At 54.4% G+C, this 25,817-nt stretch overlaps 1 protein-coding gene across 1 annotated transcript in view; it reads right to left on the bottom strand.

The window, feature by feature from the left end:
- Positions 1 to 248: 248 nt before the first annotated feature.
- LOC139387134 (protein APCDD1-like) overlaps positions 249 to 25,817 on the bottom strand; it is a 44,288-nt gene continuing 18,719 nt past the window's right edge. The window contains exons 2-7 of the mRNA XM_071133158.1: positions 23,860 to 24,046; positions 22,970 to 23,180; positions 21,186 to 21,359; positions 20,774 to 20,917; positions 1,194 to 1,515; positions 249 to 1,047 (exon numbers count right to left, since the gene is read on the bottom strand). Of these exons, the coding sequence (XP_070989259.1) occupies positions 587 to 1,047; positions 1,194 to 1,515; positions 20,774 to 20,917; positions 21,186 to 21,359; positions 22,970 to 23,180; positions 23,860 to 23,978 (1,431 nt within the window). The 5' untranslated portion in view covers positions 23,979 to 24,046 and the 3' untranslated portion in view covers positions 249 to 586. The remainder of the gene's footprint in view (positions 1,048 to 1,193; positions 1,516 to 20,773; positions 20,918 to 21,185; positions 21,360 to 22,969; positions 23,181 to 23,859; positions 24,047 to 25,817) is intronic.

The raw sequence follows: 25,817 nt of genomic DNA, 5'->3' as shown, positions 1-25,817 counted from the left end.
TTCTAGTCTTCTCTAGTTCTAGTCTTCTCTAGTTCTATAGCCAGACTTCAATAGTTCTAGTCTTCTCTAGTTCTATAGCCAGACTTCAATAGTTCTAGTCTTCTCTAGTTCTCCATTTCCACTCTAAAGTGCAGTTATTGTGATGCAGCGGTGTCACCTCTGGTAATAACCCTAACCCTAACCCTAACCCCTAACCCTAACCCTAACCCTAACCCCTAACCCTAACCCTAACCCTAACCCTAATAACCGAGTGGAGTTCAAAGCAACAGAGGCATAAAAGGAACTACTCTGCACTCGCTCCACTCTATCTCCACTCTTTCTCCACTCTATCTCCACTCTTTCTCCACTCTATCTCCACCTTGTCTTTTAAACGCTTCCATCGCTTTTAAAAGATCCCAAAAATATATTTCAAAAGTTCAAGTGCGCCAAAGGCAACTAGCATTCTCCTTTCCCTCAGGGTAGACGCCGAAGTAGAGTCAGATTAGAGTCCTCTCTCACGGTTCACAGTTCTCCACACAGTCAGTGTCTTTATGTACAAAAACCAATAGGTCTGTTCTTTAACTATGAAAAACCAGACTGTCAGTTCTTAGCTGTAACATCGGAACAACAGTACCAGCGCGGTCAGAACCACAACAACATCCCTCCGGTTCTGGTTCCATGTCATTCTGGTTCCACCATTACTCAGCCTCAGGGGTTGGTCCTCGTCTTCCCCTCCCACGACCTCTGACCTCTGGCTGCTAGCTGAACACTGGACCAGGGGCATTTGGTACGAGGTTGCTCGTTTATCTGGCCGGTCGGGGCTGGTCCCGTCTGAGGGTCTCTGTCCGTTGTAGAGGAGTAGGTGTCCGTGGGCGTTCTGCTCCATCCGGAACAGCTCATACTCTGTGTGGGGCAGGCGGATCCCCAACGCCACGCAGCCATTGGTCAGGGTGACGTCCTGTTCAACTCCGACCTCCCAGGAACCATGGGTGCCACATTCGTTACCTTTGAACACGTTGAGGAGGGACGTGATGGCCAGGTCCATGGGCATCACACGCATGTGATTCACTGGAGGGGGAAGGAGAGGGGCAGAGGACGAGATGATAAATGTAATCTGAAAAACACAGATTTGTAACCCTCCCTCTCATTCATCTCAACCACACGGCTCACAATTCACATCTCAACAGAGTTGAAAATCAACCTTTGACCTTTACCTTTGAAGACGAACTCCGTGCCTCCCATAACTCGGCTTGAGTGCGTCCCTCGGCTGTACCTCCCTCTAGCGTAGATACTGAAGGAGGGGTGTTTGCAGATGGGGTCAGAGTAGTGGTAGTAGTGGCCCTCCCAGGTCTGGTTGTTGTCATGGAAGATGAAGTGACGGGTCAGGAAGAGGACCTCAGGACGGACCTCACAGCGCTGGCTCACCCATTGGCCAGTCAGCCCCACTGTCATGTCTGCCCGCAGCGCCAGGATGGGAGGGTGGAACTCATCCGACCGGTAGATGATACGACAGGGGACGCAGCCGGGGTCATGGTTCTGGAGGAGGACAGAAATGAATAAAAGAGTCGGAAGACTACATTTAAGGTATGAAAACATCTGACAAACTTAGATTGTAGGCTGTAATGTCCCTTTAACACTGCAAAATCACTAAATAGGATTTGTTGAGTTTTTGTCTTGTCATTAAATGTCTCTGTAGGAACATCAAGTATGATCAATGAGCTGTATTCCCTATCTATTGTATTCTCTCTATTAGACGGGATTACTAGACATGTCGAGCACATCTATTATGTACATTACTGTAATGTCAAATACCAATAGAATCGTTTAAGTACTGTAATTTAACGACTCTTGCTGTACTTTGAGTTATAAAGGAAAACTTATTTTCTTCAGAAAGAATCAATCCGTTACGGAATCCAAGCAAAGTGGCAGTGGTCACATTATTTACTGAATCAGACATGGATGGACGGACAGAAGGAAAAACTACTGTAGAAATACAGCCCAGTCCTCCAGCTGGGTTTTACTGTAGAAATACAGCCCAGTCCTCCAGCTGGGTTTTACTGCAAAAATACAGCCCAGTCCTCCAGCTGGGTTTTACTGTAGAAATACAGCCCAGTCCTCCAGCTGGGTTTTACTGCAGAAAGACAGCCCAGTCCTCTAGCTGGGTTTTACTGCAGAAATACAGCCCAGTCCTCCAGCTGGGTTTTACTGCAGAAATACAGCCCAGTCCTCCAGCTGGGTTTTACTGCAAAAATACAGCCCAGTCCTCCAGCTGGGTTTTACTGTAGAAATACAGCCCAGTCCTCCAGCTGGGTTTTACTGCAGAAAGACAGCCCAGTCCTCCAGCTGGGTTTTACTGCAGAAATACAGCCCAGTCCTCCAGCTGGGTTTTACTGTAGAAATACAGCCCAGTCCTCCAGCTGGGTTTTACTGTAGAAATTCAGCCCAGACCTCCAGCAGGGAATTTGTTTCATTAGGCTTCAGATTCATAAAGGTTTGTCGAATGTATTCAAGACCCTCTATTAATATTTATTACATGCCATGTCTCGTTCGCTTAGCCAAGTCCCTAAAGCGACACAGGATGACATTCTCTTCAGTTCTGTAATCCCTTGACCAGACAGCAGAACACATTCGATTTATGGAGCCTTATGGATTAATCCAAGAATAAATCTGTACCACGGAAGATCCTCGCTATAGCTCGCTTGACATTTATAAAGGTGCGTTTACCGTGAATGCAGTCTCCGCTGACACGGAAACATTGTGGTGCATAGCCGAAAAAGGGGACATCGAACCCCGGGTGTTGGGGGGTACTGGAGGACCAGGGTGTTGGGGGCTACTGGAGGACCAGGGTGTTGGGGGTACTGGAGGACCAGGGTGTTGGGGGGTACTGGAGGACCAGGGTGTTGGGGGGTACTGGAGGACCAGGGTGTTGGGGGGTACTGGAGGACCAGGGTGTTGGGGGGTACTGGAGGACTGGGGTGTTGGGGGTACTGGAGGACCAGGGTGTTGTGGGTACTGAAAGACCAGGGGGGTACTGGAGGACCAGAGTGTTGGGAGTACTAGAGGACCAGGGTGTTGGGGGGTACTGGACGACCAGGGTGTTGGGGGGTACTGCAGGACCAGGGTGTTGGGGGGTACTGGAGGACCAGGGTGTTGTTGGTACTGGAGGACCAGGGTGTTTGGGGGTACTGCAGGACCAGGGTGTTGGGGGTACTGGAGGACCAGGGTGTTGCGGGTACTGGAGGACCAGGGTGTTGCAGGTACTGGAGAACCAGGGTGTTGGGGGTACTGCAGGACCAGGGTGTTGGGGGTACTGGAGGACCAGGGTGTTGGGGGGTACTGGAGGACCAGGATGTTGGGGGGTACTGGAAGACCAGGGTGTTGGGGGGTACTGGAGGACCAGGGTGTTGGGAGGTACTGGAGGACCAGGGTGTTGGGGGTACTGGAGGACCAGGGTGTTGGGGGTACTGGAGGACCAGGGTGTTGGGGGTACTGGAGGACCAGGGTGTTGGGGGGGTACTGGAGGACCAGGGTGTTGGGGGGTACTGGAGGACCAGGGTGTTGGGGGGTACTGGAGGACCAGGGTGTTGGGGGGTACTGGAGGACTGGGGTGTTGGGGGGTACTGGAGGACCAGGGTGTTGGGGGTACTGGAGGACCAGGGTGTTGGGGGGTACTGGAGGACCAGGGTGTTGGGGGGTACTGGAGGACTGGGGGGGTACTGGAGGACCAGGGTGTTGGGGCTACTGCAGGACCAGGGTGTTGGGGGGGTACTGGATGACCAGGGTGTTGGGGGTACTGGAGGATCAGGGTGTTGGGGGTACTGGAGGACCAGGGTGTTGGGGGTACTGGAGGACCAGGAGGGTACTGGAGGACCAGGGTGTTGGGGCTACTGCAGGACCAGGGTGTTGGGGGGGTACTGGAGGACCAGGGTGTTGGGGGTACTGGAGGACCAGGAGGGTACTGGAGGACCAGGGTGTTGGGGGTACTGGATGACCAGGGTGTTGGGGGTACTGGAGGATCAGGGTGTTGGGGGTACTGGAGGATCAGGGTGTTGGGGGTACTGGAGGACCAGGGTGTTGGGGGTACTGGAGGACCAGGGGGGTACTGGAGGACCAGGGGGGTACTGGAGGACCAGGGTGTTTGGGGGTACTGGTGGACCGGGGGGGTACTGGAGAACAAGGGTGTTGGGGGTACTGGAGGACCAAGGTGTTGGGGGTACTGGAGGACCAGGGTGTTGGGGGTACTGGAGGACCAGGGTGTTGGGGGGGTACTGGAGGACCAGGGTGTTGGGGGGTACTGGAGGACCAGGGTGTTGGGGGGTACTGGAGGACCAGGGTGTTGGGGGGTACTGGAGGACTGGGGTGTTGGGGGGTACTGGAGGACCAGGGTGTTGGGGGTACTGGAGGACCAGGGTGTTGGGGGGTACTGGAGGACCAGGGTGTTGGGGGGTACTGGAGGACTGGGGGGGTACTGGAGGACCAGGGTTTTGGGGCTACTGCAGGACCAGGGTGTTGGGGGGGTACTGGATGACCAGGGTGTTGGGGGTACTGGAGGATCAGGGTGTTGGGGGTACTGGAGGACCAGGGTGTTGGGGGTACTGGAGGACCAGGAGGGTACTGGAGGACCAGGGTGTTGGGGGTACTGGATGACCAGGGTGTTGGGGGTACTGGAGGATCAGGGTGTTGGGGGTACTGGAGGATCAGGGTGTTGGGGGTACTGGAGGACCAGGGTGTTGGGGGTACTGGAGGACCAGGGGGGTACTGGAGGACCAGGGGGGTACTGGAGGACCAGGGTGTTTGGGGGTACTGGTGGACCGGGGGGGTACTGGAGAACAAGGGTGTTGGGGGTACTGCAGGACCAGGGTGTTGGGGGTACTGGAGGACCAGGGTGTTGGGGGTACTGGAGGACCAGGGGGGTACTGGAGGACCAGGGGGGTACTGGAGGACCAGGGTGTTTGGGGGTACTGGTGGACCGGGGGGGTACTGGAGAACAAGGGTGTTGGGGGTACTGCAGGACCAGGGTGTTGGGGGTACTGGAGGACCAGGGTGTTGGGGGTACTGGAGGACCAGGGGGGTACTGGAGGACCAAGGTGTTTGGGGGTACTGGAGGACCGGGGGGGTACTGGAGAACCAGGGTGTTGGGGGTACTGCAGGACCAGGGTGTTGGGGGTACTGGAGGACCAGGGTGTTGTGGGTACTGGAGGACCAGGGTGTTGGGGGTACTGGAGGACCAGGGGGGTACTGGAGGACCAGGGGGGTACTGGAGGACCAGGGTGTTTGGGGGTACTGGTGGACCGGGGGGGTACTGGAGAACAAGGGTGTTGGGGGTACTGCAGGACCAGGGTGTTGGGGGTACTGGAGGACCAGGGTGTTGGGGGTACTGGAGGACCAGGGGGGTACTGGAGGACCAGGGTGTTGGGGGGTACTGGAGGACCAGGGTGTTGGGGGGTACTGGAGGACCAGGGTGTTGGGAGGTACTGGAGGATCAGGGTGTTGGGGGGTACTGGAGGACCAGGGTGTTGGGGGTACTGGAGGACCAGGGTGTTGTGGGTACTGGAGGATCAGGGTGTTGGGGGGTACTGGAGGACCAGGGTGTTGGGGGTACTGGAGGACCAGGGTGTTGTGGGTACTGGAAGACCAGGGGGGTACTGGAGGACCAGAGTGTTGGGGGTACTGGAGGACCAGGGTGTTGGGGGGTACTGGACGACCAGGGTGTTGGGGGGTACTGCAGGACCAGGGTGTTGGGGGGTACTGGAGGACCAGGGTGTTTGGGGGTACTGGTGGACCAGGGGGGTACTGGAGAACAAGGGTGTTGGGGGTACTGCAGGACCAGGGTGTTGGGGGTACTGGAGGACCAGGGTGTTGCGGGTACTGGAGGACCAGGGGGGTACTGGAGGACCAGGGGGGTACTGGAGGACCAGGGGGGTACTGGAGGACCAGGGTGTTTGGGGGTACTGGTGGACCGGGGGGGTACTGGAGAACAAGGGTGTTGGGGGTACTGCAGGACCAGGGTGTTGGGGGTACTGGAGGACCAGGGTGTTGGGGGTACTGGAGGACCAGGGGGGTACTGGAGAACCAGGGTGTTGGGGGTACTGCAGGACCAGGGTGTTGGGGGTACTGGAGGACCAGGGTGTTGTGGGTACTGGAGGACCAGGGTGTTGTGGGTACTGGAGGATCAGGGTGTTGGGGGGTACTGGAGGACCAGGGTGTTGGGGGTACTGGAGGACCAGGGTGTTGTGGGTACTGGAAGACCAGGGGGGTACTGGAGGACCAGAGTGTTGGGGGTACTGGAGGACCAGGGTGTTGGGGGGTACTGGACGACCAGGGTGTTGGGGGGTACTGCAGGACCAGGGTGTTGGGGGGTACTGGAGGACCAGGGTGTTGTGGGTACTGGAGGACCAGGGTGTTGCGGGGTACTGGAGGACCAGGGTGTTGGGAGGTACTGGAGGACCAGGGTGTTGCAGGTACTGGAGAACCAGGGTGTTGGGGGTACTGCAGGACCAGGGTGTTGGGGGTACTGGAGGACCAGGGTGTTGGGGGGTACTGGACGACCAGGGTGTTGGGGGGTACTGGACGACCAGGGTGTTGGGGGGTACTGCAGGACCAGGGTGTTGGGGGGTACTGGAGGACCAGGGTGTTGGGGGGTACTGGACGACCAGGGTGTTGGGGGGTACTGGAGGACCAGGGTGTTGGGGGGTACTGGAAGACCAGGGTGTTGGGGGGTACTGGAGGACCAGGGTGTTGGGGGTACTGGAGGACCAGGGTGTTTGGGGTACTGGAGGATCAGGGTGTTGGGGGTACTGGAGGACCAGGGTGTTGTGGGTACTGGAGGACCAGGGTGTTGGGGGGTACTGGAGGACCAGGGTGTTGGGAGGTACTGGAGGACCAGGGTGTTGCAGGTACTGGAGAACCAGGGTGTTGGGGGTACTGCAGGACCAGGGTGTTGGGGGTACTGGAGGACCAGGGTGTTGGGGGGTACTGGACGACCAGGGTGTTGGGGGGTACTGGACGACCAGGGTGTTGGGGGGTACTGCAGGACCAGGGTGTTGGGGGGTACTGGAGGACCAGGGTGTTGGGGGGTACTGGACGACCAGGGTGTTGGGGGGTACTGGAGGACCAGGGTGTTGGGGGGTACTGGAAGACCAGGGTGTTGGGGGGTACTGGAGGACCAGGGTGTTGGGGGTACTGGAGGACCAGGGTGTTTGGGGTACTGGAGGATCAGGGTGTTGGGGGTACTGGAGGACCAGGGTGTTAGGGGTACTGGAGGACCAGGGGGGTACTGGAGGACCAGGGGGGTACTGGAGGACCAGGGTGTTTGGGGGTACTGGTGGACCGGGGGGGTACTGGTGGACCGGGGGGGTACTGGAGAACAAGGGTGTTGGGGGTACTGCAGGACCAGGGTGTTGGGGGTACTGGAGGACCAGGGTGTTGGGGGTACTGGAGGACCAGGGGGGTACTGGAGGACCAGGGTGTTTGGGGGTACTGGAGGACCGGGGGGGTACTGGAGAACCAGGGTGTTGGGGGTACTGCAGGACCAGGGTGTTGGGGGTACTGGATGACCAGGGTGTTGGGGGTACTGGATGACCAGGGTGTTGGGGGTACTGGAGGATCAGGGTGTTGGGGGTACTGGAGGACCAGGGTGTTGGGGGTACTGGAGGACCAGGGGGGTACTGGAGGACCAGGGGGGTACTGGAGGACCAGGGTGTTTGGGGGTACTGGTGGACCGGGGGGGGTACTGGTGGACCGGGGGGGTACTGGAGAACAAGGGTGTTGGGGGTACTGCAGCACCAGGGTGTTGGGGGTACTGGAGGACCAGGGTGTTTGGGGGTACTGGTGGACCGGGGGGGTACTGGAGAACAAGGGTGTTGGGGGTACTGCAGGACCAGGGTGTTGGGGGTACTGGAGGACCAGGGGGGTACTGGAGGACCAGGGTGTTTGGGGGTACTGGAGGACCGGGGGGGTACTGGAGAACCAGGGTGTTGGGGGTACTGCAGGACCAGGGTGTTGGGGGTACTGGAGGACCAGGGTGTTGGGGGTACTGGAGGACCAGGGGGGTACTGGAGGACCAGGGTGTTGGGGGTACTGGATGACCAGGGTGTTGGGGGTACTGGAGGACCAGGGTGTTGGGGGTACTGGAGGACCAGGGTGTTGGGGGTACTGGAGGACCAGGGGGGTACTGGAGGACCAGGGGGGTACTGGAGGACCAGGGGGGTACTGGTGGACCGGGGGGGTACTGGAGAACAAGGGTGTTGGGGGTACTGCAGGACCAGGGTGTTGGGGGTACTGGAGGACCAGGGTGTTGGGGGTACTGGAGGACCAGGTTGTTGGGGGTACTGGAGGACCGGGGGAGTACTGGAGGACCAGGGTGTTGGGGATACTGGAGGACCAGGGTGTTGGGGGTACTGGATGACCAGGGTGTTGGGGGTACTGGAGGACCAGGGGGGTACTGGAGGACCAGGGTGTTGGGGGTACTGGATGACCAGGGTGTTGGGGGTACTGGAGGATCAGGGTGTTGGGGGTACTGGAGGACCAGGGTGTTGGGGGTACTGGAGGACCAGGGGGGTACTGGAGGACCAGGGGGGTACTGGAGGACCAGGGGGGTACTGGTGGACCGGGGGGGTACTGGAGAACAAGGGTGTTGGGGGTACTGCAGGACCAGGGTGTTGGGGGTACTGGAGGACCAGGGTGTTGGGGGTACTGGAGGACCAGGTTGTTGGGGGTACTGGATGACCAGGGTGTTGGGGGTACTGGAGGACCAGGGTGTTGGGGGTACTGGAGGACCAGGGTGTTGTGGGTACTGGAGGACCAGGGTGTTGGGGGGTACTGGAGGACCAGGGTGTTGGGGGGTACTGGAGGACCAGGGTGTTGGGGGGTACTGGAGGACCAGGGTGTTGGGGTGTACTGGAGGACCAGGGTGTTGGGGGGTACTGGAGGACCATGTTGGGGGTACTGGAGGACCAGGGGGGTACTGGAGGACCAGGGTGTTTGGGGGTACTGGAGGACCTGGGGGGTACTGGAGAACCAGGGTGTTGGGGGTACTGCAGGACCAGGGTGTTGGGGGTACTGGATGACCAGGGTGTTGGGGGTACTGGAGGACCAGGGTGTTGGGATGTACTGGAGGACCAGGGTGTTGGGGGGTACTGGAGGACCAGGGTGTTGGGGGTACTGGAGGACCAGGCTGTTGTGGGTACTGGAAGACCAGGGGGGTACTGGAGGACCAGAGTGTTGTGGGTACTGCAGGACCAGGGTGTTGGGGGTACTGGAGGACCAGGGTGTTGGGGGGTACTGGAGGACCAGGGTGTTGGGGGGTACTGGAGGACCAGGGTGTTGGGGGGGGTACTGGAAGACCAGGGTGTTGGGGGGTACTGGAGGACCAGGGTGTTGGGAGGTACTGGAGGACCAGGGTGTTGGGGGTACTGGAGGACCAGGGTGTTGGGGGTACTGGAGGACCAGGGTGTTGGGGGTACTGGAGAACCAGGGTGTTGGGGGTACTGGAGGACCAGGGTGTTGGGGGGGTACTGGAGGACCAGGGTGTTGGGGGGTACTGGAGGACCAGGGTGTTGGGGGGTACTGGAGGACCAGGGTGTTGGGGGTACTGGAGGACCAGGGTGTTGGTGGGGTACTGGAGGACCAGGGTGGTGGGGGGGTACTGGAGGACCAGGGTGGTGGGGGGGTACTGGAGGACCAGGGTGGTGGGGGGGTACTGGAGGACCAGGGTGGTGGGGGGGGTACTGGAGGACCAGGGGGTTGGGGGGTACTGGAGGACCAGGGGGTTGGGGGGTACTGGAGGACCAGGGTGTTGGGAGGTACTGGAGGACCAGGGTGTTGCAGGTACTGGAGGACCAGGGTGTTGGGGGTACTGGAGGACCAGGGGGGTACTGGAGAACCAGGTTGTTGGGGGTAATGCAGGACCAGGGTGTTGGGGGTACTGGATGACCAGGGTGTTGGGGGTACTGGAGGACCAGGGTGTTGGGGGTACTGGAGGACCAGGGTGTTGGGGGGTACTGGAGGACCAGGGTGTTGGGGGTACTGGAGGACCAGGGTGTTGGGGGTACTGGAGGACCAGGGTGTTGGGGGTACTGGAGGACCAGGGTGTTGGGGGTACTGGAGGACCAGGGTGTTGGGGGTACTGGAGGACCAGGGTGTTGGGGGGGTACTGGAGGACCAGGGTGTTGGGGGGTACTGGAGGACCAGGGGGTTGGGGGGTACTGGAGGACCAGGGTGTTGGGAGGTACTGGAGGACCAGGGTGTTGCAGGTACTGGAGGACCAGGGTGTTGGGGGTACTGGAGGACCAGGGGGGTACTGGAGAACCAGGGTGTTGGGGGTACTGCAGGACCAGGGTGTTGGGGGTACTGGATGACCAGGGTGTTGGGGGTACTGGAGGACCAGGGTGTTGGGGGTACTGGAGGACCAGGGTGTTGGGGGGTACTGGAGGACCAGGGTGTTGGGGGTACTGGAGGACCAGGGTGGTGGGGGGGTACTGGAGGACCAGGGTGGTGGGGGGGGTACTGGAGGACCAGGGGGTTGGGGGCTACTGGAGGACCAGGGGGTTGGGGGGTACTGGAGGACCAGGGTGTTGGGGGTACTGGAGGACCAGGGTGTTGGGGGTACTGGAGGACCAGGGTGTTGGGGGTACTGGAGGACCAGGGTGTTGGGGGGGTACTGGAGGACCAGGGTGTTGGGGGGTACTGGAGGACCAGGGTGTTGGGGGGTACTGGAGGACCAGGGTGTTGGGGGGTACTGGAGGACCAGGGTGTTGGGGGGTACTGGAGGACCAGGGTGTTGGTGGGGTACTGGAGGACCAGGGTGGTGGGGGGGTACTGGAGGACCAGGGTGGTGGGGGGGTACTGGAGGACCAGGGTGGTGGGGGGGTACTGGAGGACCAGGGTGGTGGGGGGGGGGTACTGGAGGACCAGGGGGTTGGGGGGTACTGGAGGACCAGGGTGTTGGGAGGTACTGGAGGACCAGGGTGTTGCAGGTACTGGAGGACCAGGGTGTTGGGGGTACTGGAGGACCAGGGGGGTACTGGAGAACCAGGGTGTTGGGTGTACTGCAGGACCAGGGTGTTGGGGGTACTGGATGACCAGGGTGTTGGGGGTACTGGAGGACCAGGGTGTTTGGGGTACTGGAGGACCAGGGTGTTGGGGGGTACTGGAGGACCAGGGTGTTGGGGGTACTGGAGGACCAGGGTGGTGGGGGGGTACTGGAGGACCAGGGTGGTGGGGGGGTACTGGAGGACCAGGGTGGTGGGGGGGTACTGGAGGACCAGGGTGGTGGGGGGGGTACTGGAGGACCAGGGGGTTGGGGGGTACTGGAGGACCAGGGGGTTGGGGGGTACTGGAGGACCAGGGTGTTGGGAGGTACTGGAGGACCAGGGTGTTGCAGGTACTGGAGGACCAGGGTGTTGGGGGTACTGGAGGACCAGGGGGGTACTGGAGAACCAGGTTGTTGGGGGTACTGCAGGACCAGGGTGTTGGGGGTACTGGATGACCAGGGTGTTGGGGGTACTGGAGGACCAGGGTGTTGGGGGTACTGGAGGACCAGGGTGTTGGGGGGTACTGGAGGACCAGGGTGTTGGGGGTACTGGAGGACCAGGGTGTTGGGGGTACTGGAGGACCAGGGTGTTGGGGGTACTGGAGGACCAGGGTGTTGGGGGGGTACTGGAGGACCAGGGTGTTGGGGGGTACTGGAGGACCAGGGGGTTGGGGGGTACTGGAGGACCAGGGTGTTGGGAGGTACTGGAGGACCAGGGTGTTGCAGGTACTGGAGGACCAGGGTGTTGGGGGTACTGGAGGACCAGGGGGGTACTGGAGAACCAGGGTGTTGGGGGTACTGCAGGACCAGGGTGTTGGGGGTACTGGATGACCAGGGTGTTGGGGGTACTGGAGGACCAGGGTGTTGGGGGTACTGGAGGACCAGGGTGTTGGGGGGTACTGGAGGACCAGGGTGTTGGGGGTACTGGAGGACCAGGGTGGTGGGGGGGTACTGGAGGACCAGGGTGGTGGGGGGGGGTACTGGAGGACCAGGGGGTTGGGGGCTACTGGAGGACCAGGGGGTTGGGGGGTACTGGAGGACCAGGGTGTTGGGGGTACTGGAGGACCAGGGGGTTGGGGGTACTGGAGGACCAGGGTGTTGGGGGGGTACTGGCGGACCAGGGTGTTGGGGGGTACTGGAGGACCAGGGTGTTGGGGGGTACTGGAGGACCAGGGTGTTGGGGGGTACTGGAGGACCAGGGTGTTGGGGGGTACTGGAGGACCAGGGTGTTGGTGGGGTACTGGAGGACCAGGGTGGTGGGGGGGTACTGGAGGACCAGGGTGGTGGGGGGGTACTGGAGGACCAGGGTGGTGGGGGGGTACTGGAGGACCAGGGTGGTGGGGGGGGGGTACTGGAGGACCAGGGGGTTGGGGGGTACTGGAGGACCAGGGTGTTGGGAGGTACTGGAGGACCAGGGTGTTGCAGGTACTGGAGGACCAGGGTGTTGGGGGTACTGGAGGACCAGGGGGGTACTGGAGAACCAGGGTGTTGGGTGTACTGCAGGACCAGGGTGTTGGGGGTACTGGATGACCAGGGTGTTGGGGGTACTGGAGGACCAGGGTGTTTGGGGTACTGGAGGACCAGGGTGTTGGGGGGTACTGGAGGACCAGGGTGTTGGGGGTACTGGAGGACCAGGGTGGTGGGGGGGTACTGGAGGACCAGGGTGGTGGGGGGGTACTGGAGGACCAGGGTGGTGGGGGGGTACTGGAGGACCAGGGTGGTGGGGGGGGTACTGGAGGACCAGGGGGTTGGGGGGTACTGGAGGACCAGGGGGTTGGGGGGTACTGGTGGAGCAGGGTGTTGGGAGGTACTGGAGGACCAGGGTGTTGCAGGTACTGGAGGACCAGGGTGTTGGGGGTACTGGAGGACCAGGGGGGTACTGGAGAACCAGGTTGTTGGGGGTACTGCAGGACCAGGGTGTTGGGGGTACTGGATGACCAGGGTGTTGGGGGTACTGGAGGACCAGGGTGTTGGGGGTACTGGAGGACCAGGGTGTTGGGGGGTACTGGAGGACCAGGGTGTTGGGGGTACTGGAGGACCAGGGTGGTGGGGGGGTACTGGAGGACCAGGGTGGTGGGGGGGGTACTGGAGGACCAGGGGGTTGGGGGGTACTGGAGGACCAGGGTGTTGGGGGTACTGGAGGACCAGGGTGTTGGGGGTAATGGAGGACCAGGGGGTTGGGGGTACTGGAGGACCAGGGTGTTGGGGGGGTACTGGAGGACCAGGGTGTTGGGGGGTACTGGAGGACCAGGGTGTTGGGAGGTACTGGAGGACCAGGGTGTTGCAGGTACTGGAGGACCAGGGTGTTGGGGGTACTGGAGGACCAGGGGGGTACTGGAGAACCAGGGTGTTGGGGGTACTGCAGGACCAGGGTGTTGGGGGTACTGGATGACCAGGGTGTTGGGGGTACTGGAGGACCAGGGTGTTGGGGGTACTGGAGGACCAGGGTGTTGGGGGGTACTGGAGGACCAGGGTGTTGGGGGTACTGGAGGACCAGGGTGGTGGGGGGGTACTGGAGGACCAGGGTGGTGGGGGGGGTACTGGAGGACCAGGGGGTTGGGGGCTACTGGAGGACCAGGGGGTTGGGGGGTACTGGAGGACCAGGGTGTTGGGGGTACTGGAGGACCAGGGTGTTGGGGGTACTGGAGGACCAGGGTGTTGGGGGTACTGGAGGACCAGGGTGTTGGGGGGGTACTGGAGGACCAGGGTGTTGGGGGGTACTGGAGGACCAGGGTGTTGGGGGGTACTGGAGGACCAGGGTGTTGGGGGGTACTGGAGGACCAGGGTGTTGGGGGGTACTGGAGGACCAGGGTGTTGGTGGGGTACTGGAGGACCAGGGTGGTGGGGGGGTACTGGAGGACCCGGGTGGTGGGGGGGTACTGGAGGACCAGGGTGGTGGGGGGGTACTGGAGGACCAGGGTGGTGGGGGGGGTACTGGAGGACCAGGGGGTTGGGGGGTACTGGAGGACCAGGGTGTTGGGAGGTACTGGAGGACCAGGGTGTTGCAGGTACTGGAGGACCAGGGTGTTGGGGGTACTGGAGGACCAGGGGGGTACTGGAGAACCAGGGTGTTGGGGGTACTGCAGGACCAGGGTGTTGGGGGTACTGGATGACCAGGGTGTTGGGGGTACTGGAGGACCAGGGTGTTTGGGGTACTGGAGGACCAGGGTGTTGGGGGGTACTGGAGGACCAGGGTGTTGGGGGTACTGGAGGACCAGGGTGGTGGGGGGGTACTGGAGGACCAGGGGTGTGGGGGGTTACTGGAGGACCAGGGTGGTGGGGGGGGTACTGGAGGACCAGGGGGTTGGGGGGTACTGGAGGACCAGGGGGTTGGGGGTACTGGAGGACCAGGGTGTTGTGGGTACTGGAAGACCAGGGGGGTACTGGAGGACCAGAGTGTTGTGGGTACTGCAGGACCAGGGTGTTGGGGGTACTGGAGGACCAGGGTGTTGGGGGGTACTGGAGGACCAGGGTGTTGCAGGTACTGGAGGACCAGGGTGTTGGGGGTACTGGAGGACCAGGGGGGTACTGGAGAACCAGGGTGTTGGGGGTACTGCAGGACCAGGGTGTTGGGGGTACTGGATGACCAGGGTGTTGGGGGTACTGGAGGACCAGGGTGTTTGGGGTACTGGAGGACCAGGGTGTTGGGGGGTACTGGAGGACCAGGGTGTTGGGGGTACTGGAGGACCAGGGTGGTGGGGGGGTACTGGAGGACCAGGGTGGTGGGGGGTTACTGGAGGACCAGGGTGGTGGGGGGGGTACTGGAGGACCAGGGGGTTGGGGGGTACTGGAGGACCAGGGGGTTGGGGGTACTGGAGGACCAGGGTGTTGTGGGTACTGGAAGACCAGGGGGGTACTGGAGGACCAGAGTGTTGTGGGTACTGCAGGACCAGGGTGTTGGGGGTACTGGAGGACCAGGGTGTTGGGGGGTACTGGACGACCAGGGTGTTGGGGGGTACTGCAGGACCATGGTGTTGGGGGGTACTGGAGGACCAGGGTGTTGGGGGGTACTGGACGACCAGGGTGTTGGGGGGTACTGCAGGACCATGGTGTTGTGGGGTACTGGAAGACCAGGGTGTTGGGGGGTACTGGAGGACCAGGGTGTTGGGAGGTACTGGAGGACCAGGGTGTTGGGGGGGGTACTGGAGGACCAGGGTGTTGGGGGGGTACTGGAGGACCAGGGTGTTGGGGGGGTACTGGAGGACCAGGGTGTTGGGGAGTACTGGAGGACCAGGGTGTTGGGGGGTACTGGAGGACCAGGGTGTTGGGGGGTACTGGAGGACCAGGGTGTTGGGGGGTACTGGAGGACCAGGGTGTTGGGGGGGTACTGGAGGACCAGGGTGTTGGGGGGGGGGTACTAGAGGACCAGGGTGTTGGGGGGGTACTGGAGGACCAGGGTGTTGGGGGGGTACTGGAGGACCAGGGTGTTGGGGAGTACTGGAGGACCAGGGTGTTTGGAAACACTGCTGTATACTATGGTGTTTAATTTAGTTTAAACAATATTGAGTGCCACAACTCCACATATGGAACAAAATAAAAGCTCATACTCATAACTTTATCTGGAGAATGGATGGAAAATACACACATGGGTGTAAACTGTCTGCTGCCTCGCTCTTATTGCGTCACTGAGATCCACACAATAACCGCAGACTAACAGGCTGGCAGTGACAACACTCTGGACCTGTTACCAGCCCCAACTACAGTATATACCCACTGAACATTAACGGATCGGATAGTCGCCATGGCAATAACACATCCTGAAGAAGAAACCATTATGACATCACCGGATGGGCTGGCTAGCGAACTGATGACTGTGACTGGTGTTGGATAAGAGAAAAGATTATTGGTGATTGTAAGTTAACTGGTGGTTAACTGACTGAGCTGAGGGCATGTCTAAAGCTATTTTAAGTCCAATATATTATCTGGGCTTCCGCTCAGCTGGCTAACAAAGCCTTGTGGCACATACAAGATCCGGGGTTTCACTTCAATATACTATCATCCTCAGTGTACAAAGAGAGAAGGAAAGTCTGTATGTGTAGAGCTGGTTTACTTCCACATACTATCCACTAGTTATTGTATGTTTGTATTTATTATGGATCCCCATTAGTTCCTGTCAAGGCAGCAGCTACTCTTCCTGGGGTTTATTATGGACCCCCATTAGTTCCTGCCAAGACAGCAGCTACTCTTCTTGGGGTTTATTATGGATCCCCATTAGTTCCTGTCAAGGCAGCAGCTACTCTTCCTGGGGTTTATTATGGACCCCCATTAGTTCCTGCCAAGACAGCAGCTACTCTTCCTGGGGTTTATTATGGATCCCCATTAGTTCCTGCCAAGGCAGCAGCTACTCTTCCTGGGGTTTATTATGGACCCCCATTAGTTCCTGTCAAGGCAGCAGCTACTCTTCCCTGGGGTTTATCATGGATCCCCATTAGTTCCTGTCAAGGCAGCAGCTACTCTTCCTGGGGTTTATTATGGATCCCCATTAGTTCCTGTCAAGACAGCAGCTACTCTTCCTGGGGTTTATTATGGATCCCCATTAGTTCCTGCCAAGGCAGCAGCTACTCTTCCTGGGGTTTATTATGGATCCCCATTAGTTCCTGCCAAGGCAGCAGCTACTCTTCCTGGGGTTTATTATGGATCCCCATTAGTTCCTGCCAAGGCAGCAGCTACTCTTCCTGGGGGTTATTATGGATCCCCATTAGTTCCTGTCAAGGCAGCAGCTACTCTTCCTGGGGTTTATTATGGATCCCCATTAGTTCCTGTCAAGGCAGCAGCTACTCTTCCTGGGGTTTATTATGGATCCCCATTAGTTCCTGTCAAGGCAGCAGCTACTCTTCCTGGGGTTTATTATGGATCCCCATTAGTTCCTGTCAAGGCAGCAGCTACTAGTCCTGGGGTTTATTATGGATCTCCATTAGTTCCTGTCAAGGCAGCAGCTACTCTTCCTGGGGTTTATTATGGATCCCCATTAGTTCCTGTCAAGGCAGCAGCTACTCTTCCTGGGGTTTATTATGGATACCCATTAGTTCCTGCCAAGGCATCACCTACTCTTCCTGGGATCCAGCAAAATTAAGGCAGTTATATACGATTTTTAAAAACATTCCAATACATTCACAGATTTCACAACACGCTGTGTGCCCTCAGGCCCATACTCCACCACTACCACATATCTACAGTACTAAATCCATGTGTGTGTGTGTGTGTGTGTGTGTATGCATGTGTCTGTGCCAATGTTTGTGTTGCTTCACAGCCCCCGCTGTTCCATAAGGTGTTTTTTTTTAATCATGCTACATACAATCCTATGTTGATTATATAGAAACCTTTCACTGACTTGTCTACTGGACTCCGCTAGCAGGTGTGGATGTTCTCTCGTGTTCTAAGACTTTATTTCAGGAATAGAATTCCTGAATAGCTGGCAAACTATTGGACAAGGGAAATGTTTTTTGATGACCCCCAAGCTGCCTGTATTTGATTAGAGCTCATGGAAAATGCAAATGCTGCTAGTGTGCTTTGATTATGGTAGATAAGATATGCTGGACCTACTGCACGGAGAGAGCGAGAGAGAGAGAGAGAGAGAGAGAGAGAGACAGGACAAGAGAGACAGGGGGACAGAGAGAGATGTACAGACAGAGAGAAACATACAGGGGTTGGAAAGAGACAGAGGTATGTATGAAATCAGAGTCGGGATGTTCGGTCCGGAATCATTCATAAGGCTGCATGATTTTAAATTCTAGGAATGCCGCATGTTGATCACTACCAGAGACGGAAGGTTTCACATTCCAATTGAAACCCCTTTCTCCATATAGGGTACTTCTTTTCACCAAGGCCCATAGGCTTTTGGCCAAAAGTAGTGCACTATGTAGGCAATAATGTGTCATTTGGGACGTACACCAGGTTTCATGTCCCCCCCCCCCCCTCTGTTTCTCTTCTCAACCGGCCCTGAGGAGCTTCCCTCTGCAGCACTGGTCGTTAGAGCAACACAACGTAGCTAGTCTTGTCATGGCTCTTCACCCTAACCGCTCGTTTGTGTCCCAAATGGCACCCTATTCCCTATATAGTGCACTACTTTTGACCAGGGCCCATAGGGTGCCCAGTCGCTGTTTGCATTACCAGTCCAGTGATATGGAGCTGGGTCAGCGTGGTACAGATGTAATGGTTGTTTAGACAGGCCACTCCAGAGGATCTCAGGGTAATCTATCCGACGGAGCTGGTTTCACAGCATGACTATAAGGTTACATGGAGCAGGACAACCTCTGTTCAACTATAAACAGTTAAAATCACATCCTCATCAAGAGCACGATCAGGAATTAAAATGACTTAGGCCTTGATAAGTAAAGAAGTGGAAAGCAACTGGACATGGTATCAGAATGGTATCAGTATGTCATGGTATCAGTGTGGTATCAGTATGTCATGGTATCAGTGTGGTATCAGTATGTCATGGTATCAGTGTGGTATCAGTATGTCATGGTATCAGTGTGGTATCAGTATGTCATGGTATCAGTGTGGTATCAGTATGTCATGGTATCAGTATGTCATGGTATCAGTATGTCATGGTATCAGTATGTCATGGTATCAGTATGTCATGGTATCAATATGTTATGGTATCAGTGTGGTATCAGTATGTCATGATATCAGTATGTCATGGTATCAGTATGTCATAGTATCAGTATGGTATCAGTATGTCATGGTATCAGTATGGTATCAGTATGTCATGGTATCAGTATGTCATGGTATCAGTATGTCATGGTATCATTATGTCATGGTATCAGTTTGGTATCAGTATGTCATGGTATCAGTTTGGTATCAGTATGTCATGGTATCAATATGTCATGGTATCAGTCTGGTAACAGTATGGCATGGTATCAGTATGGTATCAGTATGTCATAGTATCAGTATGTCGTATCAGTATGGTATCAGTATGTCATGGTATCAGTATGTTATAGTATCAGTATGTCATGGTATCAGTATGGTATCAGTATGTCATGGTATCAGTATGGTATCAGTATGTCATGGTATCAGTATGTCATGGTATCAGTATGGTAACAGTATGGCATGGTATCAGTATGTCATAGTATCAGTATGGTATCAGTATGTCGTATCAGTATGGTATCAGTATGTCATGGTATCAGTATGTCATAGTATCAGTATGTCATGGTATCAGTATGGTATCAGTATGTCATGGTATCAGTATGGTATCAGTATGTCATGGTATCAGTATGTCATGGTATCAGTTTGGTATCAGTATGTCATGGTATCCGTATGGTATCAGTATGTCATGGTATCAGTATGTCATAGTATCAGTATGGTATCAGTATGTCATGGTATTAGTATGTCATAGTATCAGTATGGTATCAGTATGTCATGGTATCAGTATGTCATGGTATCAGTTTGGTATCAGTATGTCATGGTATCAGTTTGGTATCAGTATGTCATGGTAGCAGTATGTCATGGTATCAGTATGGTATCAGTATGTCATGGTATCAGTATGTCATGGTATCAGATTGGTATCAGTATGTCATGGTATCAGTTTGGTATCAGTATGTCATGGTAGTAGAATGTCATGGTATCAGTATGGTATCAGTATGTCATGGTATCAGTATGTCATGGTATCAGTATGTCATAGTATCAGTATGTCATGGTATCAGTATGGTAACAGTATGGCATGGTATCAGTATGTCATAGTATCAGTATGGTATCAGTATGTCATGGTATCAGTATTTCATAGTATCAGTATGGTATCAGTATTTCATGGTCTCCGTATGTCATGGTATCAGTATGTCATAGTATCAGTATGTCATAGTATCAGTATGTCATGGTATCAGTATGGTATCAGTATGTCATAGTATCAGTATGTCATAGTATCAGTATGTCATGGTATCAGTATGTCATAGCATCAGTATGTCATGGTATCAGTATGTCATGGTATCAGTATGGTATCAGTATGTCATAGTATCAGTATGGTATCAGTATGTCATGGTATCAGTATGTCATAGCATCAGTATGTCATAGTATCAGTATGTCATAGTATCAGTATGGTATCAGTATGTCATGGTAGTAGTATGTCATGGTATCAGTATGTCATGGTATCAGTATGGTAACAGTATGGCATGGTATCAGTATGTCATAGTATCAGTATGGTATCAATATGTCATGGTATCAGTATTTCATAGTATCAGTATGGTATCAGTATTTCATGGTCTCCGTATGTCATGGTATCAGTATGTCATGGTATCAGTATGTCATAACATCAGTATGCCATGGTATCAGTATGTCATAGTATCAGTATGTCATGGTATCAGTATGGTATCAGTATGTCATAGTATCAGTATGTCATAGTATCAGTATGTCATGGCATCAGTATGTCATAGCATCAGTATGTCATAGTATCAGTGTGTCATGGTATCAGTATGTCATGGTATCAGTATGTCATGGTATCAGTATGGTAACAGTATGGCATGGTATCAGTATGTCATAGTATCAGCATGTCACAGTATCAGCATGGCATAGTATCAGTATGGTATCAGTATGTCATGGTATCAGTATGTCATAGTATCAGTATGTCATGGTATCAGTATGTCATAGTATCAGTATGGTATCAGTATATCATAGTATCAGTATGTCATAGTATCAGTATGTCATGGTATCAGTATGTCATGGTCTGGGAGGCAGTAAGTACACAGACAACACCAGAACAGTCTTCAACCTAACGTCTTAAATCTGTACAACCTTCAGCCCCACTAGCATACAGAGCAGCACACTGACCTTGGCACTCTGTAGCGCGGCCTGGTAACTAGAGGGTCTATAGTACATCCTCTGGGCTACCTCAGTGTGGATGTCTCCCAGGAACAGCTCTTCAACCATGTGGTCCAAGTTATGATGAGGGTACTGTTTCTCCACACGCAGCAGCTGCAGGAGAAGAAGAAGAATGATTCATAGACATATAATTCAAAACGTGTTTTATTCTGTGGTCCAACGTACACTCATGTCTAACAGAAAGACACACTGCAACTCCCCCATGGTCAGTATCTAGAGGTTAAGAGCCTCTGTTCAAAGGGTTACAGGTGGATATTGATGCCAGCAACCCTGTGGTTGCCAGTCTCATTGCATATTTTTTTTCTAGTCGGGAATGAGATTTGAACCGTTGACCCTCTGGTTACTAGTCCTCCTCACTAACCTGTAGCTCGTGTATGGAGAAGTTGATCTCTCTGGAACAGTCACAGCCCTCCTCGTTCCACAGCTCGTAGCTGACGTTGGGTTCCCAGGGTGCTTTGATCCTCACGGTGCCCGGACAGCTCTGGTTTAACCTCTGGCTCAGGTCCCTGGCCACGGCCGCGCTGTGACACACCACCTGGGTAGTGGGATGAACACACTGACTGACCAGGGCTTTAATTAACACACTGACTGACATGGGCTTTAATTAACACACTGACTGACTTGGGCTTTAATTAGCACACTGACTGACCTGGGCTTAAATTAGTACACTGACTGACCAGGGCTTAAATTAGTACACTGACTGACCAGGCCTTTAATTAACACACTGACCGACCTGGGCTTTAATTAACACACTGATTGGCCAGGGCTTTAATTAACACACTGACTGACCTGGGCTTTAATACACTGACTGACCAGGGCTTTAATTAACACACTGACTGACCAGGGCTTTAATTAACACACTGACGGACCTGGGCTTTAATTAACACACTGACTGACCTGGGCTTTAATTAACACACTGACTGAACTGGGCTTTAATTAACACTGACCGACCTGGGCTTTAAACACACTGACTGACCAGGGCTTTAATTAACACACTGACTGACCTGGGCTTTAATTAACACACTGACTGACCAGGGCTTTAATTAACACTGACCGACCTGGGCTTTAACACACTGACTGACCAGGGCTTTAATACACTGACTGACCTGGGCTTTAACACACTGACCGACCTGGGTTTTAACACACTGACTGACCAGGGCTTTAATTAACACACTGACTGACCAGTGCTTTAACACACTGACTGACCAGGGCTTTAATTAACACACTGACTGACCAGGGCTTTAACACAATAACTGACCTGGGATTTAACACACTGACTGACCAGGGCTTTAATTAGCACACTGACTGACCTGGGCTTTAATTAACACACTGACTGACCTGGGCTTTAATTAACACACTGACCGACCTGGGCTTTAATCAACACACTGACCGACCTGGGCTTTAATTAACACACTGACTGACCAGGGCTTTAATTAACACACTGACTGACCAGGGCTTTAACACACTAACTGACCTGGGCTTTAACACACTGACCGACCTGGGCTTTAATTAACACACTGACTGACCAGGGCTTTAATTAACACACTGACTGACCTGGGCTTTAACACACTGACTGACCAGGGCTTTAACATACTGACCGACCTGGGCTTTAATTAACACACTGACTGACCAGAGCTTTAATTAACACACTGACTGACCAGGGCTTTAACACACTGACTGACCTGGGCTTTAACACACTGACCGACCTGGGCTTTAATTAACACACTGACTGACCAGGGCTTTAATTAACACACTGACTGACCTGGGCTTTAACACACTGACTGACCTGGGCTTTAACACACTGACCGACCTGGGCTTTAATTAACACACTGACTGACCAGTGCTTTAATTAACACACTGACTGACCTGGGCTTTAACACACTGACTGACCAGGGCTTTAACACACTGACCGACCAGGGCTTTAATTAACACACTGACTGACCAGGGCTTTAATTAACACATTGACTGACCAGGGCTTTAACACACTAGTAAATTAATCTAGTTGAGCAAGGAGTTTTACTGTTGTCTCTCTCTCTCTCTCTCTCTCTCTCTCACACACACACACACACACACACACACACACACACACACACACACACACACACACACACACACACACAAACAAACAAACAAACAAACCCCTACCTGTGTGTGGTGAAGCTGGTAGTCAGCCTCTGTTCCTCCTCTGATGATCCAGGAGGCCTGTCTGAGCCTCAGCCGTCCCTGGACCACCAGGGTGTAGGTGGGGGTGGTGCAGTGGTTGTCCCTGTAGTAGAACTGGTTGGCCTGGAACGTGTTGTTGGGGAAGAACCGGTACGACCGCGTCAGGAACTCTGGGCCAGGACGTACCTCACAGCTGGCAGACGGAGAGAGAGGTGGATGGGGAGAGGAATTAGAGAGAGGTGGATGGGGAGAGGACTTAGAGAGAGGTAGATAGAGAGAGGACTTAGAGAGAGGGAGATAGAGAGAGGACTTAGAGAGAGGTAGATAGAGAGAGGACTTAGAGAGAGGTGGATGGGGAGAGGACTTAGAGAGGTGGATGGGGAGAGGAATTAGAGAGGTGGATGGGGAGAGGACATAGAGAGAGGTAGATAGAGGACTTAGAAAGAGATGGATGGGAGAGGACTTAGAGAGGTGGATGGGGGAGGAATTAGAGAGAGATGGATGGGGAGAGGACTTAGAGAGAGGTAGATAGAGAGAGGACTTAGAGAGAGATGGATGGGAGAGGACTTAGAGAGGTGGATGGGGAGAGGAATTAGAGAGAGATGGATGGGAGAGGACTTAGAGAGGTGGATGTGGAGAGGAATTAGAGAGAGGTAGATGGGGAGAGGACATAGAGAGAGGTGGATGGGGAGAGGACTTAGAGAGAAGTGGATGGGGAGAGGACTTAGAGAGAGGTGGACAGGGAGAGGAGTTTGATTTCCCTAAAAACGTCAAGAACAATGTGCTTGGCTACAACGTGCCTTTAATTGAGTCCCGGCCCCAGTGTCACTCTGTTGCGATGAGGTTAGGATCGGAGCTAGGGTTAGTTTTACCTGGTAGAGACCCAGTGACCCTCTATGTTGGGGGGCATCTGGACGGTGATCCGGGCCCCGTGGTGGAGATGTTTCAACTTGTGATGACACTGGGAGTGTTTCGCAGGACGACCGAACATCTTCTCCAGGGACAGCAGGCGGTTGGAGCGGCCCTCTGAGTAGTTGTGGGACAACCCCTCACCCAAACCTAAGAGAGACAACAGTTAAAGTAATTGTCCAATGAAAATCTCACTTTTTAATAGTTCATATTAAGTTAACTTACACCCAAATAATACTGTGGCCAAAGCATATATTTGAGAAGAAAGGGGAAAAAAACACTTTAAAACCCCACCTCAAACTCGTATCTCAAACAGACTGTTGTAAAAATGCTTGCCATTTCCTCATAGAACAGGATGTCATGTTGGCTCATTGAGCTGACCAATCAGCCGTTACTTGTCATTAATATTATCGATGACCGGTGTCATGACGTTGGCCTGTGGGTAAGGTTTATGACCCCCCCCCCCATAAATACCTTTCTCCCCTCCGCCTCTCTCTTGACTCTACTGAAGGACTCTTGAAGAGCCTTTGTTAAACATAGAGAGTCTGGGAACATCAAACAAGTGGGGGGAAAGGAACCATATTTTGGTAATCGAACCAGTTGAAAATATGCGTTGGTACTTAATGAATATGATGTCAGTTCAGTTGTCATCTGAGACATTATTACTAATGACAGGACGACAAACTGTATCTGGGAAAGTCTACACATTCTAGTTATCAGATTCACATGGAATTGTTGTACAATTTAAATGTTTAAATAAGCTTTGGTTGTGATTGGTATGAACTTTGAACTCTTATTCACTGCAGAAGTGATACCTCCTAGCCGTTGAGTTAGCAACGGCCGCTGTAAACGTGGGCTAGGAAAGGATGGACGACGTATCCAGTCTAACACTCAACGACGATACTAAAATGTATCCAATATACCACCAGAGACATTCTTCCGAGGACAACACCATTCTGTTGTTGGGGTACGCCCACACCATTCTGTTGTTGGGGTACATCCACACCATTCTGTTGTTGGGGTACGTTCACACCATTCTGTTGTTGGGGTATGACCCTCACCATTCTGTTGTTGGGGTACGACCCTCACCATTCTGTTGTTGGGGTACGACCCACACCATTCTGTTGTTGGGGTACGACCCTCACCATTCTGTTGTTGGGGTACGACCCTCACCATTCTGTTGTTGGGGTACGACCCACACCATTCTGTTGTTGGGGTACGTTCACACCATTCAAACAAAGAAAATGCTGCTTTTAACATTCTTCATTACCATTTTCATTAAGCTGAATCTCTTTTGAAGTGATACAAAGTTTAATGTAGTCAATTTAACCTGTGTCATCACTACGAGATTAACTAAAGTTATTAACCAGTCTGTCACACCTGTGAAAGGTTTCCTCACGGAGTAAAGGGCTAGATTCAATCCGTACGTGGAAGATCCGCCCTCAGTGTGATTGAAATTTAAAAGGAAATGTTCACGGTAAGCGCTGCACATGTCGGCTCAATGGGAAACCACATTCCTGGATGGAGGAGAGGTGAACTATTGAGCCTGTTTGTTTCAGTTGAGTCTCACGGACATTACACGCCTGTTAAAACACAACGACAACACACACAGCATCTCTTTGGTGTCGGTCTGTATCAAGACCAACAGACAACCAGCTTCTTTTTTTTTTTTTTTAAAACATCTCCCAAAATCCTGGGGACAAACGTTGAATTTCACCTTGGAATCTGGAGTGACTTGGTGTGTGTTTAATAGATATGAATACCGGAGCGATACTAAGCATAACGCTGTCAGTGTTTGCTCGCTGGTCTCTCTCTCTCTCACACACACACACACACACACACACACACACACACACACACACACACACACACACACAACAGTAATAATGAAGGGACGGCAGGGTAGCCTAGTGGTTAGAGT

The sequence above is a fragment of the Oncorhynchus clarkii genome, chromosome 28, assembly GCF_045791955.1.
Source record: "Oncorhynchus clarkii lewisi isolate Uvic-CL-2024 chromosome 28, UVic_Ocla_1.0, whole genome shotgun sequence".
NCBI lineage: Eukaryota > Metazoa > Chordata > Actinopteri > Salmoniformes > Salmonidae > Oncorhynchus > Oncorhynchus clarkii.
This window is presented reverse-complemented; position numbering and strand designations above follow the sequence as displayed.